Source organism: Lactuca virosa, chromosome 9 (assembly GCF_052849685.1).
Source record: "Lactuca virosa cultivar CGN04683 chromosome 9, Lactuca_virosa_CGN04683_v6, whole genome shotgun sequence".
Lineage (NCBI taxonomy): Eukaryota > Viridiplantae > Streptophyta > Magnoliopsida > Asterales > Asteraceae > Lactuca > Lactuca virosa.
In genome coordinates this window covers 258621123-258640563 of record NC_136434.1, presented here as the reverse complement: position 1 = coordinate 258640563, position 19441 = coordinate 258621123, and the positions used below count along the sequence as shown (strand labels likewise).

The 19441-nt window shown below is 33.5% G+C and overlaps 1 protein-coding gene across 1 annotated transcript; it reads right to left on the bottom strand.

Moving 5' to 3' along the window:
- Positions 1-6112: 6112 nt before the first annotated feature.
- LOC145137977 (endo-1,4-beta-xylanase 1-like) lies at positions 6113-13461 on the bottom strand. The gene is made up of 8 exons (XM_079072119.1): positions 13247-13461; positions 13069-13155; positions 11602-11966; positions 10651-10792; positions 10175-10527; positions 9691-9868; positions 8607-9146; positions 6113-7471 (listed from the first exon to the last, which is right to left on the bottom strand). The coding sequence occupies exons 1-8, from the start codon at positions 13310-13312 to the stop codon at positions 6356-6358; spliced, it is 2847 nt and encodes a 948-aa protein (XP_078928245.1). The 5' UTR covers positions 13313-13461; the 3' UTR covers positions 6113-6355.
- Between the last annotated feature and the right edge of the window lie 5980 nt (positions 13462-19441).

Here is a 19441-nt window from a genome sequence, read left to right as displayed (position 1 = left end):
TTTTGAAATGTTTTGATCACTTATAAAAGACATAAGCAACATTTTGAAAGATGTTTATAACAAACAATTACACAATTATCATTGTGTTCAACTTGTATTCCCCCACTTAAAAGCATTTAAAACAGTTAAAAGATTCATTACGGTGTATGAACTCACCTGATGTGGGTGATTCAACGAATACGCGTGTAAGGATGAGAAGTTCCACGAATGAAGTCCTGAGACACAACAAGTCCTAAATGACATATATTGGCATGAATATAGTGTTTATAAGCAACTATATGAAAGGAAACACCTTCCAGGACTAGGAAACACTTTGACCAAGTGTTGGAATCACATGTGATTCATCAAAGGAAAGTGGAATGGTAATACCATGAGTTTACTACCATGGGTTTACGGCCAAGGGGATTTTACGGCCGTAAACTCATGGTCAAACATGCATAAGTGTGGGTTTGAAGGCTAGGGAAGCTTTAGAGACTTTTGCTCTACACAAGGATGAGAAAGACCAACTCAATGGAGGCTTTTGATGAGTTTACGGCCCAAAGGAGTTTACAGCCGTAAACGCATGGTCATTATGCATTTGAGAGTAGTTTAAGGTCCTATTCTCATCAATGAAGGGTTCTAGGTCACAAGCTTTGCATCTAGGAGGGTTTATGGCCAAAATGGCACACTTAAAGGGGTTTACGGCCATGGGAGATGGCTTGGCCGTAAACTCCTTTTGTTCTTGTGATCTTGATGTTTTCAAGGGTCTAAGCATGAGTCCTAACTAGATATCAAGTGTAGGGAAGAGTACTTACGATATAGAGGCTTGAAATGGTTGATTTTGGCCAAGAACACTAGTGTGTGTTCTTGGTGTTCTTGGTGAAACTTGAAGATCTAGCAAATGGAATGATTTCATGGATGGAATCATGGAATGATACTAGATAATGAGATGTAACAACAAATCAAGGAAGAACACTTACAACTTTTGATGATCTAGGATGAAAATCGGGATGATAGTTGAGAGAGAAATGGAGTGTTCTTGAGTTGGAAATGAGAGAATGAAGAAAGTTGAAGGATATGAGCCTATATGAGGGGAGTTTACGGCCCACCTTGAGTTTACGGCCGTAAACTCAAGTGTTGTGGTCGTGAACTCTAAATGAAAAGGGTAAGGCTTGATTTGTTGAATAGTGTCTCTAGCAGGTACATTCTAACACTCATTCCTTAAGTGCATTAGGCTTAAAACTCCTTACAATGACTTTTAACCAGGCTGGAACTCATTACCAATGAGTTTGACACTCAGTTGAGTTGACTGACTGGGCTTTCAAAACAAAAAAATTTCGGGTTGTCACAGTTTAATCTCATATTATGATGTTCTATTTGTGACTGTGATACCGAGGAACACAAACAAGATGTGAATAACCATGCAAATGTGCTTGGTAACCTCATTGACATTTATCATCCCAATTGATGTGTTGGTAAACCACACATGCTCCATCAACAATGATAATTTATATGATACCCATTACAACTCTTTATTAGTCCCTATTAGTGTGCTGGTTAACCACACACACTCCACTAACGACTTATAAAGTGTAATGTGCAATTTCATGGGTCAGCATACAAATTCACATTTTTCTAAAGTAACTAATATTGAGATTTTTTAATAAAAAATTCTAGTTACTTTTAATAGAATTATACTTTTAATGAGAATTAATTTGTCCTATAAAATTCGTTCGGCTAACGACCCTCCACTAATCAAGAAAGCGGTGGGTGAGAGTGGACACCCATTTAATTACCATTTTATAGGCAGTTTTCTTATACCCCCTTATAGACTAGCTTCGTGAATGAGGCGTACTAGCGATTTGACTGACTTATTCTTATACATATAGTAATAATTAAGTTTTTAATCTTAAATATAGTAGAAGGTGTATTTTAAATTTTTCAAAATACTAGGGTTTATATTTTAAATTTAGAAATTAATATTCAATTAATTAAATTTAAAATAAGTTAATAATGATTTATTTATTAACAATTAAATAAATTAAATCAATTAAGGATTATCTAATTAAATTAATCAAATAATTTAATTCTAATCCTTACCCTCTAAATTTCGAAAATAATGGTATATGATTTATCCAATTATATAATTATCCATTTTAATCAAATTAAACTAGCAATTATCAAAATATGGAAACCCTATAAGCCTACCATTTTCGAAATTACTTGGGGAGGAAGGCTAGGGTTTCAAAACCCTAGCCCTTAATTTCGAAAATCAAGGCTGGAGGCTAGGGTTTAAAACCCTAGCCCTTGTTGAAATCATGGCCTCTTAGGGTTTAATTTGAATAAACCCTAATTGATCTATTATTCTATTATAATTATTCAACAGAAAACAAACCAAACGCTCGGATACCACTGATGGGATTTAGGTAAACAAACAAAATTAAAACCCTTAAATTTGCATGCAACCTAAATAGGATCTGTGTTTTCTTTATTGAACATATAACTAAGAACATCAAAAAGAAACCTGGAAACCCTAGGGTATTTTCGACATTAACATTAGAGAGTTTTAGGATAACATGCCTTTTAGTTGTTATATCAAACAACTAGAAATTCCCTTTGAATATCTCTTGGAAGCAAGCACCACAAATGTCGTGCCTCTAATGGTCACACTCAAACTAGCAAGAGAATAAATTAGGAGAGAAGAGAGAGATTTTCATCGAAGGCTTGTGGAGGGAAGGAATGGACGGAATCAAGGGCTAGGGGACTCCTTATATAGTTGAGGAAACTTGGTGGCAAAGCTAGGGTTCAAAGGATAAGCCTTAGATTCCCTTGCTTGGTGACCAAGTAGCCCAATTCCCTTGTCCAAGGGGCCTTGGACGAAATCTCCTAGGGTTTCCCTAGAGATTTTTGTCCACCTCATTCCATGAGGTTCTAGAGCCTTCACTTTCTCAACTATTAATAAATAACAAAACAATCCTTGTACTTTTAATTAATCCAATTAATCCCAAAATTAATTCCAATTAATTTCTGATTAATTATTAATTAAATAATATGATTTCTAATTAATATATTATTTTCATAATACATTAATAAACCATTTATTTAATTTATTATTCACATAATAAATTCATCTCTCTCTCTCTCTCTCTAAAATCATGATGTCCAATTGCTAGGTTCGAGGGCAACCCAAAATGACTGTGCTACTAAATTCAAATATATATCAACTTTAGTTATGGGCTTATACACCTAATCCACCAAACCTATTAAATTTCCCCAGAGCGGTCTAACTTAGAACAAATGAAGTCATTAGATTTTAGTTTCTTGAATCCCCAACACACTAATTGAATACTCTATACACAAAAGTTTTATCCATCTTAATTTCTTGTGGCATTTAAAACCACATATGTTAATGGACATGGTATTCATTTAAAACCATTGCACACCTTGTCTTTCAATGATTCGAGAAAATCATCTTTGCATCTAGAGAAATCATACCCTAACACCTTCCCAAACTCCACATATTTCTCCATGACATCAATTAATGAACCAACATGAACAAATTTGGACTTAAGATTATGTTTTTTACCTCTACTAACTTATGCATTAGAATACTAAAACTTATCCAAAGAGCAAGGTCCAAACTAGATTAGAGAGTGAAATCTTTTGCCATTAAAACCAGGTGGAACAAAATCTGAACTCGAGATTTGATATCCATCAGTAGCCATCTCAATGAATTCAGTGGAATGACCCTGGCATTTTTTTTAATTTTGGGCCATTCTTCTTATGAACTCGAATAGTTTTTCAGTTTTAACTCCTTTATCAAAGTAGTTTCCTGCATTTTCAGTTTGATTATCCTGTTGTGAAGCAGCGAAAACAGGTTCAAGCACAAAAGAAATCAACCGTTTTGAATTAACCATCTCCTCTCCATCATTCTTCCTTATATGATCTTCCGTCTTACTGAAACATCTTCCACAACCCGTTCTTTGAACCCCTCATACTTATCATTACCCAAACCATCTTCTTTTGGAACTTCATCAGATAGGAATCCATTGCAATCTCCATCTTCGCCCCCATCTATACTATTCTCATCAGAGCTCTCTTTTTCTTCATGCTGAGCCTTATCTTCATTTCCATTCGATTCATCTTGCACCACATGATAAAATCTTTCAATATCAGGGCACCACTCAACAATCTCTTTAACATGTATATTATATTTGAGACCTTCAATCGTTACTAGGAGGTGATCCTTTATATAACCAGAAACAGGTGCAACAATACACACTTTCCCACTCGACATATGTTCGTCCAAGTCTTCATCTACATATAGAACCCTACCAAAAATAGAAGCTACCTTCATGAAGGCAGCAGCCGACCAAGCAGAAAGAGGAAGGCCTTCTCTATCCATATTGCGCATTCCTTCACAACAAATCTCTTTGACACATTGGTGAATTCCACAAAAAAAAAGATCTAATTCCATAGCATTGTTTAAACTAGACATAAGCTTTTTCTGAATGGAATTCAAACTAAATCCAAGTCCCACCTACATACTTAATGTCAACTAGGGACGGTTTTAAGGGGTTCCCGGTGTGGCACCGGCAACCCCTAACTTTTCTGGCCGCAGTGGAAAAATTTTCGATTTTTCGATTTTTTTACTTGTTTTTCATGTATCGGCAACACCTATTCGTCCCGGCAACACCTGCAATGTATTCCTGCGTCCGTCCCTGATGTCAACATCATCGAAACCTTCAACATGGCAAAGATGATATAACCTCGGGATCACAGATTCATCTTTAATCCTTCCCACCATGACTCATTTTGAATCATCAACCACATGCAGATCCCCTACAGAAAAAGTAATCTTTTTAACATCCTTTTCGATCCTTTGCGTAAGAAACTCCATGCATAAACTCTTTTCCATGCAGATTAGAATTGGCCCTAATATGATTCTTGAAATCCCTTTTGGTCATTCCTTTGATTATTGATGAAGCATTAAGACCTCTACTAAATTTGGCAATCGATACAAACAGATGAAAACAACCCACCCAAATGTCACCAAGTCTGTTCCTAAGGCGTTTAGCATCAAAAACTTTCAAGAATCTAATGAACGCAATTCTTAGATAATTTTCTTGCTATATAGATGTTTGCAATCCTACCAAACTCTTCAAAAAGATGCCACATATCATTCGAGAAATTAGTAACGAAAAATGACGGAGACAACTTCTCAACATGCTTCTGATTTGATTTACTTCCATTCCCAATCGGTCTATTATTACCAATCCTCCACTCGTAATCTTTAGGAATCGTCATGAAATAGACCTATCATGGATCGAAGACAAATAGAGCAAGCAGAATTGGTCGCCGTTTGAACCTGCCCGAAAGTTACGAAGAATCACCGGAAGACGCTAGGGCTTTTTTTTTTTAAAATACCGTTCATCATGGGACTTTTTACAAACTAAATGGACCAATTGTGAAATTGTTTTATTTTTTTTATCTTCTTAACTGCAAGTTGTTTTATTCCTTTTAGTAGTAGAATAGAAACTGAAAATGCAGCATAAACTTTGTATGTCTGCACCTCTATAAATTAAAAGGCCTTTATTGCCCAGCTCGTCTACTCTTTTTCCTCAATTTTGGACAGCAGAATGTCTTCGTTTTGTCCTATTGTTTTAGTCTTCAAAATTACATACAATCTAATACTTTTAACTCCAACTGTTAACATGTGATATCCACTGTGGTTTTTGGGTAATGATAACAAAAGATTGTAACTTAGTTTTGTTGCTAATTTCCTTGTTTAGTCTCTTGTTTATTTAGTAAATTCCGTTGTTCACCTTAGGTACATTTTTAAGGACACCCCCAATACAAGTAGTATGGGTGATGACATGGAATGGAGTTGGGTGAAAGAGTTCAATAATCTTTAACTATTCAATAGGGTTCCATAAAGAAAATAAAATGATAACTATGATTGAATAAGTGTTTAATGGAGTGTAGGTCTTCAAAATAAAGTTGAATATGTATTTAGTGGATGATGTAGCAAAAATATGACGATCTATTGAACTCTATAGAGTTTAGAGTTCAATGGATTGTAGATGCTATTTGGATTGAAAGGAAAGATGTGTAAAATTTATTCGTTTTCAAATTCATCACTTCATATATCATATATATACAGATATACTTATACATTGTTTTCAAATTCATCACTTCATATATCATATATATACAGATATACTTATACATTGATAGTTTACAATATAGTTTACAAGTGTTCCACTTCCACACACCAACTTGGACCAAACTTGAACATCGAACCTAAACACACCATGCCATATATCAGCCAACATATATTATTTCCTTCGTTTCCATAAAATATTTACTTTATCAATTAAAATTCTATTGGCACCACCAACGAAAGATCACCATTTTCAACAACAAACTTCTTGACAATTTTCTTGGAACCAGTAACAACCACCACCTCATAAGTCCCCGGAAAACCTCGAAACCCAAATTCACTGACATCATCAACATGTCCATGAGCATGCGACAACCATTCTTTCTTGAGCTCAAGAAACCGATTCCCAGCTTCATTAATCTCACCTTCTGCATTCACCAAATGCGAGTTTTCACGGCTCATAAACAACTCCCAAAACCCCCAAATCATAATCCCCTCAACAGCGGGATGAGCTAAAGCTTCCCGAAACATAACCTCCAAATCATCTGCTCTAACATACTCATTAACCGAAGAAGCATCAAGTTCTGTAAACCAGATGGGCAGTCCAAGGGTCCCGAGTCTGTCGAGAGCCGAACAGACAACCGGACCCACTGGACTGTCTATATGTCCTTGAATACCTATCCCACCAACCGGTGCGCCTTGTTGTACCAGATCAAGAATTTGTGTCATGTATTTCTCTGGGGAAGATCTTGGATCGCACCCATCCTCGATGTGGTAATCGTTGACGAACAATGTAGCAGACGGGTCCAGCCGGTTCGCGGTTTTGAACATATCGGCTCGTGAACCCGGACCTAACCGGTCAGAGTAAAATGAGCCGTGAAGCATTTCATTGTTCACATCATAATGCTTGAACCGACCTTTGTATTGGTTCAGCAAACTAGTTAACCGATTTTGTATAGCCGTGGTTAGGTCTGGTTTGCTCAGCTTCTTGACCCAATCTTGAACCGTGGATTCCACGTCCCAAAAGATACAGTGTCCGCGAACCGTAATGTTGTTATCGTTACATAATTTTAGAAGCTCGTCGGCATCTTTGTAGTTTAGGTTTCCTTGTTGTGGTTCAGTCCAATACCATTTTAGTTCGTTTCCAAAAACAGCCCAATTAAAGTTTTTAATAAAAAATGAGACGAAATCTTCGTTGTCAATATTGGAGCGGCTAATGCATGATCCGATCGGGAAACTGTTTTGGGTTTGTTTCACGATTACTGTTGCACCGTGGATACTGCTCGAGTCCGAGGTGGAAAATTTTAGTGTGACATCTCGTTTACGAATCTGGAGAGTAACGAGAATTCAAAAAACTTACGTTATGCTTTTTTTCCCCTTTTAAGTATTGTATAAATAAAATGTTGAATGCATAAATAATGTGTCTTGAGAACATTTCAGCAGCACGTACAAAGATTTTCTTTTTCCTTTTTCTGGACTAAATGAACCATCTATGTGTTTTTAATTAAAATCAATGAAATCCTGATTTAGAAAAAGAAACAAAATTGTAACTTAATTAAATTGGTGAAATGTCTTAAAAATTTAGTGTGTTAGATTTAAATTATTGAAAAAAAAATCCATGAAATGAGGAATCATAATTAACCGGAAGAATCGCATTCCTTTAACAATGATCTGTTCCTTTCTACCCAGCAAAGTAAATAGTTTTTTTTTCCTATTCTATTCATTGGCTCAAATCCATCACAGCAAACATTACCTAAGACTAGATTAAGGACATGCTTTTATTTTTTCGATATAGTGCGATGTAGGCAAATGATGTCCGTATTGAAGAAATGTTGTATGACTAAGGCCCCGTTTGATACGCATCTTTCTGGCTGAATGGACCGGAAAGACTGTTTGATTTGCACAAAAGAATGGGTCTTTCCCGGTAAGATATGTCTTTCCCAGAAAGCCCCAAAATCATATCTTTCTAGCTGAATGGGCTGGAAAGACAATTATACACCAAACCCCGCCTCTTTCTTTCTTTATTGGATTATTAATTTTTTTAAATAACTTTTTTTAAATTTATTTTTTATTGAATTATTATTTTTTTTCATCATTCAGCACAGTCAATCAGATGTACAATCAAACAGCATGGTTTCTTTCCCAGTCAAAAAACTTTCCCAAACAGCACTTTACCAGACAGAAACTATCAAACGGGACCTAAGACTTTTATATTTTAAATCGAATGAACCGTTTCAATGAAATTGAACACAAAATGTTAAAATGGTTATTTACTCACATTAAGACGCAAGGTACGGTTCATTTAGCACAAGAAAAGAAACCGGTTTTGTTCATACACAGCACTTGTTTCAAACACTTAATATATATATATATATATATATATATATATATATATATATATATATATATATATATATATAGCAGCGGAAACAAAGAAACAAACCCCGAGCCAAGAATATATTACCTTATCCGTTTGACGTTTCAAATGTCGGAATCTGGCCTGCCGGTCCACCGCAAAGATCTGAAGTCCAGCCAACATGAAATTAATTCCTTCAGCCGGGCCTTGAATATAAACCATGACTTTAGCTGGCTGTTTCTCAACTCTAAAAGATCCACAAACCTCATGCCACCTGTCAGCATCATTGAGCTCCACCTGACCACCATTGACCCACTGGCTATCAACCCCGAGAGCAATGTTTACATTCTGTGGACCGGTGGCTCCAGGACCGAGTCGAACCCAAGCGGAAACCTGGTAAGTTACAAAGAGTTTGACTTTATCTGTTATCATCTGAGCCGGACCCATCCACGTCTGGGTGCGGTTAGTGGTGTGTATACAACGGCCACTTAGCGGCTCATGGGGGCCGAGGGTGTCTCTTGCCGCCGGTGGGAGTATACGAGGTGAACCAGTCACCACATTTAATGTGCAATTACCGAGGGGAAACCACCCGTTTGTCCCATCGCTAACATTGCTATTCGCAATAATGTTAACTCCATATTCTGGATTCTGTAGATTAACAACAAAAACTTGGGTTAAATGTAACAAATAACAACCTACTTTTATTGATTTGTTTTTACTTTAATTTTTCCTTATTACAACATCAACATTGTATTTTGAAAAATCTACCTAATTATTGTTTAAATCAAGTTACAAAACAATTTCATTGTTATAAATAACTGGGTTGACTTTTCAAAGTATGAAAAATGTAATGAGTAAAAAATAAACTATAATGCTATAAATGGGTAGATCTTTCAAAATATGATATTTTAATAGAAAGAGTTGAAAACTACAATATTGCAACAGAACTATGAAAGTGAGATGTTATAATAAGGCTAGGTCTATCCATCATTGTACTTTCATAATCTACGCCTGACTTAATAAAAAGAACTAAATACGAGAAATAAATAAAGGTAGGGTCCTATAATACACAAATAATGAAACTATCTTGTGAACTCTTGTATTTAGCTAAAACAATTAAAGTAATTTAATCGAATACCAAGTAATTACTCAATTAAGTTGAAAAGAGAAATTTTGAAGTTTAGCGAAGAACCTCAATAACAGGTCGAGGCGAAGGAGGTATTTTCTCGGCATGCATAACCATTAAGCCGTCAAGGAGAATATCTGTACCCGGAGGCGGACCTTCTAAATAAATGACTACTTTTGAAGGCGAGCCGTTTAAAAGAAACTTCCCTTGCAGTTGTACCCAATCTGAATTCGTTGCTTGTGAGCTTCAATCCCAAAGAAACAAAGATAAGCAAAATTATAAATTCACACCTAGGGGATAGTACAATCTATAGTGCAATTGACATGCATTAATAGACTAGGATGGATGTAAATGGGATAAAATATGTAATTTTTCGTCTCATCCAATTTGGTAAAACAAGGACACCTATGCACCCTTTGTTTGTACAAAATACATAAATAATGCCTTCTTATCCAACCAAGTACAGTATCATGTCCATGATACGACAAGATAGGATGAGACATGTAACAAATTAACACAGCTTTAAGAGAGATTGTGAGATGAAACCAACTTAGCAATGCCAATGTATTGTTCATGGGAATCGGGGCCTTGGACCCACAACGTAGCTCGAACACTGGAGCTAGTAACATTATTGCCAAAGATTCTAACAAAGGCTGTAACTTGGTAAGCAAGCTTTCGTTGAATTTTTCCACTAATATCTTGTTGAATCCCATTCCAATATTGAGTTCGTTCTGTTGCAGATGCAAAGAACTTTCCGGATTTAGGAAGGACTTTGCCATCTCCCATGGAGTCATGTAATGCAATCTTGCACCCCCTTCCGGACCAGTTATTAACTCCGTCCTCAAACTCAGGGTTCAATATGATATTTCCTTCTTGATTATATACACATCGTGCAATTTCCCCCTATATATAATTACAAGACAACAATATCAAAAGTGAAGACATATATTATTCATATATGAAAGTTGTTAGTTTAGACATTTTAGATATTACAAAAATTGGAACGTAGAAAAAAGGTAGACTTACATCACCAAAGATTGAGACCGATTCTATGAGAAGGTTTACACCAGGAGCCGGTCCTTCCAAGTAAAAGACAACACGGTCAGGTTTGTCTGACAATACAAATGTACCTTCCAAATCCTCCCATTTTTCTTTTGAAACACTAGTCCTGCAACAACACCTCGCAAAGGAAATAAAAACAAATACCAAAAAGAAGCGCTAAATGCAAGAGATAGAAATGCATCTACTTTCATTCATTTATGTATCATCACATCTTACTACATTTATTTCTATTACAACATTAAACTTTTATTTTATTTTTTTTCTTTTTAAGGTATTTTTACCCCATTATATATAATATTCTTCTTTCATTTTTTTTCTTATTAAGTCGGTATATTTTGTTAAATTTACCTTATTAAACAAATGAATTTTTTGTTGCATTTGAATGAAATTTCTAGATTTAGGTAGAATTTTCAAAGGACAAATTCTTAACAGAAAGAAATGTAAGTAAGATGTTACAATAAACAAATCAATAATTTCTCACATTTCACCCAAAAATGATTAAAGCAATAGAAACATAGGTTCATTGATTTGTTTATTATAACATCTTACTTTCATTTCTTCTGCTTACAACCTCCTACTTTGATCAAATCTACACATTATAGTATTGTCATCCTAGTACAAAGCAATTTTCTTTGCTGTAGCTATGTAAAATTTTCAGAATATAATGTCCAGATTAGAAGAGAAAATATGAGGATATAATGCTACAATTGGGTAGATAAATTTTTTAAAGTATAATGTCTTAATAAGAAAAAAAAGGAAAAACAAAAGTCTTTTTTTTTTGTAAAGATGAAAGTAGAATGTTGTAACACAAAGAAATGAAAGTAGGATGCATAATAAACAAAATCAATGAAAGTAATTAAGTTGCAATTTATTACATTTATCCAAAAACGAATAGGGGAAAGGGAAAGACCGTACTTTGTGATGAACAAATACTTGGTTTCCAATTGTTGATATTCAAGTTTAAGGGTCGCAATGACATCAGCCTCCTTTTCAAGATGCATACCAGAAACTCCAACACGAGCAACAACTGTGTAAGTGGAACCTGAAGAAACCCTGGTTGTGATGTCTTGTTCCAAGCCTTGCCAATGTTGGTTTCTGTTTGTAATGACTGCATGATGCTTCTTCTTACATGGGTTTTGTGTGTGATCTTCAAAAGGTGAAACTAGGAAGACATCACAACAGTTTGCATGCCACGAATGCAAACCGTTAGAGAAGTTGTGGTTATGTATGATGTTACAAGTAAGTTTGCTCTTTGATATGTTTAAGTCATCGGGTAGTGTCTGTAAGGGAAACAGTTAATACAGCCGAAAACATTAAGATAGTCTTTGATGTGATGAATCTTGGAAATTGGCATGAAAGAATAAAATGTTTGTTTGTTTTGTATGATGGAATGAGATGAATTGAAGAAATATGATTCCTTCTATTTTGTAAATTTTTGTTTCTTAGACATGGTTGTGTTTTTTTTTTTCCTTCAAATTTTAATTAAAAATTGTAACATCATGCATTGCCATTAATGTAATTTTATATGACGCAAAACTTTTTAAAAAATTTCACGATTTTAGTTAAATTACAATTTATCTTCTAAATACTAGAAAGTAAAATGTACTTTTATTATATTGTTGTTTTGTGCTTTCATCAGTCTTTATTACGTTGTAATTTTTTTTTAAAGTTTATTAATTATAATTAACGAATGTAAATAGTAGAGTTAAAACTATATATTATATATATACATGTAATTATTACTCATTTCATTACATTGTTTATTCTCTCCAGTCCATTTTATTCCTTGGTTATGGTCATGACCCTACTCTTCATTCAGTTCCATTATTTGAAGTTTTTATTATGCATAGAAGAAGAGAAGATGTTGACTAGATTCTGTTTGGTGGGGATTCGGCGCCATTTCAAAGAAGAGATATTATTTGACTTTTTCAGCTCAACCAGATTAATTTTCATCTTTACAAGTAATGTGGCTTGTATATCTTTCAATCATAACTTGATTAGTACGAAAAAATGGCAAATGTTGGTGATTAATTAGTGAAAACCCAACGAAAAGTAATACACAATTTAAAAAATCTGTTGCGGCAAAAGTCCTAAGCGTCCACTTAAAATTTGAAAGTTAAACTAGGAAACTTTCATATCTTAAGTTGTGTGATACTTAAGTTTATAGTCAATACAGCAAGCAATTATCCTCCTAAATCACCATAAATTGTTAAATTGGTGAATTCCCAAAATTGAAAACTATTCATTTGACATTCTAAAGTCAAACATATATAGATTTGGGTTTGTACATTTTAAGCACTAAAACTTCTCACCATTGGACCCAAATCGGAAGCCTAAAGACAGTAAAAGTAGATATCAGAGTAAACACACAAAAACACGCACCTGAGAGTGAAAAACGTCGTTGCCATTGATCATTGACGGGAGCGGGATCTCCATTGATGATTGATTCTCCATAACTTCTTTCAATCTCTTCAACCAAAAACCATTAAATGATTTTTCAAACTTATATCATTTGAATGAATCAAACTCAAAAAATAAAAAAATAAAATATTAAGAATACCTCTGAACTATTGATCTTCTTATGACGTTTAGAGATAGTTAAGAAAAATGCAGACAGATTTCCCATTTATATGAAAAGATTGATCAGTGAATGTTACGAAAACCCCCAACAACCAATCAAACTGATCTAGGCATCTAGCAAATTTCCGTAAAACCCGTCGTGGGTAATGATTAGAGTTGAGAATACAACCTTAAATTGTTTATGTGTTTCCTTTATCTTACAGTTAGGGTTATTGGGTTCAACCATAGCTGACATTATTATGTATGCTTGAATTGGAATTAAAGATTTGGTTTTTAATAGGGGCATTCTTTTTCTCTTTTGTGGGATTGCTTTACTTTAATTCGATTCTTTGGGACTTGGTTTACAAGCCAACCATAGCAATTTTATCGATTAGATGAACAATGGCTGTCTATACAGAGGAGTCTGGTTTTCTTCCGGATCAAAGTGATTTTTTATCTTTATGAAATGGAATATATTTTCTAATATCAGTTTTTGTATTTATAATTCGAATTGTTATTAATCTATATAATTAATTTGATAAAACAATGATTAAACTAATAACAAATTTGGTAAAACAATGAATAAACTAATGGAGTAACAAATTAAACAACTTGTAAACTGATAGACAATACAACTTTATTTACATGCTTAATGATGTAGATGTGATGTAACGATGTCAACAAATATTTAAGATGACTTTATGCGGCAAAATGCAATATATGGCGGACATTTATTTTCAAGATTATTATAAAATTCATTTAAATTTCAAAAACCATCACAAAAGAAATCTAATTTCTAAAAATCTTTAGCATGTTAAGGGTTTTTGGTCAAATTTGTTCAAAATGTTTTACTATAAAAAAGTGAGTTGGCTTTAATCACATTGGATATGACCAGGATTTACCTAAAATCATTTTTTATAATAAGTTTGTGATGGTAAAATCGATCAAAATCAAAGATCGTATAAAATAGAGATAAGTTTAAAGCTAAAAAGAAGTTATTTCATACTTACCTCTTCATAACTTATATCAAAATTTGAAACGACAAACTTAAGCTTTTTCTAATATATATATATATATATATATATATATATATATATATATTCTGGTTACAATAAAAACAAAATACAATGCATAAAAAAAACATAAATTTTCCGCAACCATAAAATGATGGAGTAAATAAACAAAGCTCGCCATACTGTGAGGCTATATAAAATCATGGAGTAAATAAACGAAGACCACCATATTGTGAGGCTATAGATGGCTTTATGCGATATGCGATGTTCACTTTCCAGTTTAAAGGACGAGTTTTGAGGCCAGATTTCGAATAGAAAAAACAAACTTCTAAGATTATGTGTTGGCTTTATGGAACTAAAATGTGAAATTAATTTTTCATTGTTAGGAATGACTTTAAAGTTTATATGTTTACATAGATACCGAAAATCAAATTAAAAAAATAAATAAATAAAATAAAAAAGATGAGATCGGATCATTATTCGATCTTACGATCATACATAAAATTCTACTATCTTATATATGATTTGGCAACAAAATCGATCATTTTGTGATCCAAATCATTTCTGACGTGTAGAATCATAAGCAAACAATACTAATTTTAATAGTTGGGTTTATTATAACGTCTAATTTTCACATCAAAAATTTTTATTTTTAGTTAAAGTAAAACTTCACATATTTAGAATCCAAGTTAAGAAAAACCTTTTGTTCCAAAGTACATTGTTTAAAAATCAAAGTAAGATAGTAAACGTGGAATCTTCATTGTTGATATTAAATGTGTACAGTCACACCTTTGCCATCCCACAATAATCGATGATACCTAAAAAACAATAACAACTGGGTAAGCATGAAGCTTAGTGAGTTCCCACAAAATACCACACACCACAATACACATACAATGCATGCACACCATTCGTACAGTCACAAAGACCGGATTGCCCCAGGTATGTTGGTCTGCTGCCTCAACCCAACCACTCCTCCAGAGCCTTCGTACCTACAGCTTACAGTCGGCGCGCACCTGGTATCTTGGCCTACAGCACGAAGCAGGACAGCCTCAACCTAACCCCCACGATATGTCGACATATAATCAAACATGAATTCAAGTAGGCACATAAGCACATGCAACTACGAATCTACCTGTCGAACAGTTCACTACCGACTACTAGGCCCCTCACAACATACTGCTCCACTACCGGAAAATCTCCAAGGAATGCATAACCAAATGTAACCACAGGTGAGATAGACAACCAAATAGATGTTATAGAGCCACAACCAAATAAGGAACAGACAAGAAAGCCTAGATCAAGAGTTCTTAGGCTAACCTACATGGCTACAAACAGCCCCTAAGGCACTCCACTAGACGATAACTAGTCTACTAGTACTATAACCAACATACCGCTACTCTTACATCCTAACACATAAGGATATATATATATATATATATATATATATATATATATATATATATATATATATATATATCAGTGTAGCAGAATCGGCCTAATCGGCCGATTAATCGCTAATCGGACCTCTACCGATGAGATTTATTGCTAATCGGTCACTATAATCGGATTTGGTCAATACAGGTCAAAGTCGGAATTAATCGGACCTAATCGGACCTAATCGGGTTTGGTCAACGCAGGTCAAAGTCGGACCTAATCGCCTATTAATCGCTTTTTTGTAGGATTAAAATTAGATTTATAAATTTTTGAATAATTTTCTTAATAATTAATGGTCTCTGATTAATCTCCCGATTAATCCTCGCCTAGCCGATTAATCCCTAATCGCTAGTCCACCGATTAGCGATTTCTGCAACCATGATATATATATATATATATATATATATATATATATATATATATATATATATATATATATATATATATATATATATATATATATATATATATATATATATATATATATATATATAGAGTTAGGTTCATGTGAGACGGCCTAATTTTGTGAGACCGTGAGACGAAATCCTAGCCACTCATTTAGTAGATAAAAAAAACATTTTAAAATGCAAAATAATTGAAAATTTTCGAAAAAAAAATTTCAAATATTATTTTCGGAATTTATATTTTCCAAAAATAAAAAATAAAAAAAATACCAAAAAAAATAATAATAAATAAATAAATAATACATTTTTTTACATATTCTAGTAGAATATTAGAATATTCTACATATCTGACAAATCTAGTACAATATTCTAACATTCTAAAAATCACATTAGAATATTTACAGTGTAATATTCTATTAGAATATTTCACGTATTTTTAAAAAAAACGGTAATTTTTTTTTTATTTTTTTTATTTTGTTTATTTTTTTAGGTAATTAAAGTTCCGAAAATAATAATTAAAAAATGAATTTTTGGATTTTTCCTTTTATTTTACATTTTAAAATTATTTTTAGATTTGGTCTCACGGTCTCACAAAATTAGCATGGTCTCAAATGAACTTGAACATATATATATATATATATATATATATATATATATATATATATATATATATATATATATATATATATATAACCGATCACTACAGCACATCAACATTCTATACACAATGATACATAAAAAAATCTAGTGGGCCGACATTGGTGTCTTCGACCCACAGTTACTGTGAGGAAACTCGCCTGAATCGGAGAACCTAGAAACATTGTAACACGCTCCCTTTCTGCTCTGATTGTTCCTATGAACCTTCTAGCACCAAAACATGGTAGAGCCTTAATCAACAGCCCAAAACCTTCAAGTTTGACCCAAGGTCAAACTGGTCAAAGTCAACGATCAACGGTCAACAAAAGTCGACGGTCAACAGCACTTCACAACATGACAATATCTTGGTCACATTATGACCAGATAAGGACAAAATAGTCAAGTCTTTGATGCATGCAAATAGCTACACCTAATTTTAAATTTATAACCTAACTACTTAACTAACTAAAATGCACCTAGGCAGTGTACCTAGTCAAATTATAGAATAGTTTGGGTAAGTCGGGTGTCGATCACAGGGAACGGTTTTAATTAGCTAAAATAATTACTCTAAATTAATCTAAAATCAAACAATAATTAAAAAGGTTTTTTATCCGATTTTGCAAGATCAGACTAACTTAACTCAAATTCAATCAATAATTAAAAACACTCCTGTTTAGTTCGAATCCACTTCTTCTTTATGGTTAGCTAACAATTATGGATTATCAAGTTGGTTATTATTGTATTAGTAATTTAAGGCTAAACTTACCAATATTAAACTAATTCATGTAAAACTATGTATGGTCACACACAATCAAACACAGAACCAGTTATGGATTATGAATATGCTATGTAAGATTATGCAAACACAATTATGGTCATAATTTATGTTCTCTAGCACACCTAAATTTAATTACTCTAATTACTATCTAGGATTGGTCAATCCTAGCTCTAGCAATTCAATGTTCACTAAATCACTAGGTTTCAAGTTCATGTAATTTAGTAATCATTAAGCTACATAGAACATGAATTCAAGCAACTAAAGAAACAAATATTAACATGCTAGGTAATAATAATCAACACAAGCAAATTACCAACTAAGTAAATCCATTATCAATAAGCTAAATCATAAGTCAGAAGCTTCATCTAGCTAAACAAGAGTAGCTAGATTCAGCTGCTCATAGCAACAGATAAACAAACACAAATCATAATAGAAGTCATAATGAATGTACCAAACAATTAAACTATTGATGTACTCTTCTCTTCCTTGGTGGTAAAAGCCTCTTCCAGAACTTCTTCTCCTCTCCAAATCGTCTCTAGGTCTGCCTTCTATCCACCAAAAGTCCCCGAAATTGTAATGGACTAAAGATATTTATAATCTGATTTTTCCAGGCTCACGTCGTGAGCAGATAATCCTCACGTCCTGAGTGCGAGATTAACGTATTCGACAAGGACTCTTCTTCATCCGATGCATATATTCTAGAACACTCTACTCACGTCATGAGTCTTCAATTACTCACGTCGTGAGTACGTTTCTTTTGCTGAGTTTTAATTCTTCATTCCTTCATGCCTCCAAAGTTCCATGCTTTGTCCATTTTGGTCCCTTTCTTCGAAAATGCTTCACTTTGGCTGCAAATAACAATTTATCTTTATAAGTACCATTATTCTATATAAATAACCAAATTATTCATAAAAATGTAATTAAATATTGCCTAAAAATATGTATAAATATGGCAATATCAAAATACCCCACACTTGTGCTTTGCTTTCCCTCAAGAAAATTTAACTATTTTAAACTTAAACCTTCATCACTAGCATCACATAGAACGATCCAATCCCAACTCAGCCATTATGCCAAGACCTCAACGCGTGCATTTGTGTCTAAAATTTTTCCTAAGTAACCCCCCTCAATTCTAAATACTCACAATCCTCATAAACACTCGCCCACTTCTTTTGAACAATGCTCATTTTATGCATCCCTCCGAATCTATCCGCAAAAATCTTTTTAACCTCAAGGTATTTTTGTAAAGCCACCCAAGCATACATAATCTAGAGAATTACAACTTTTAGATACCACACTTTGGAGCTCTTGAATTCTTCTTTCTTTTCCCATTTGATCTTCAATTTGTACTTTGAATTCACCACCTTTTTTGTGTGATTTTTGATATCTTCAACTTTTGATTTTTCTTCAGAATTTTTGATCTTTGATCTTCAAACTTTGATACTTCTATAGCTCCAAAAATTCTTCAATTTTTCACTTTTTGGTAATTTCTCTCTTTTTTTCTTACATGTACTAACTTTTTTTTCACTCAAAAACCTACATGCTTAAGCAGGGGCGGTTAACTTCAACCCTTATTGGTTAGAGATATTAGTTTTCCTGGATACATTTCAAGTACAGGCTGCTAAACATATTGCATTCCTCAAACTAAGCGAGGTTGTGTTTTTGTCCCATGATTTCACTAGAATAAAGGAGGCCACAAATGCACTATAACGTGTATTGGCTCAACTAAACATTTGAGATCTCATTGGATCATCCCATACAACATTAGCAACTTAAGTTGAAATTATTATTACTAGACTAATTATTAGATTATTATTTCAAATCTATGAAAATTTATTTCTAAAATTTTAAATTTTACCAAAATTTCTAGAAATTTCCTTTTTTCTAGAAATTTCCTTTTTTTGACCCCCTACCCCACACTTATTACA

Coding starts and splice junctions, on each gene's coding strand:
- LOC145137977 (XM_079072119.1), bottom strand. CDS start 13,312: ATGGGAAATCTGTCTGCATTTTTCTTAACTATCTCTAAACGTCATAAG. Junction 11,967..13,068: donor ACGACGTTTTTCACTCTCAG/GTGCGTGTTTTT, acceptor TTTCCCTTACAG/ACACTACCCGATGACTTAAA. Junction 9,869..10,174: donor CAATACATTGGCATTGCTAA/GTTGGTTTCATC, acceptor TTGGGATTGAAG/CTCACAAGCAACGAATTCAG.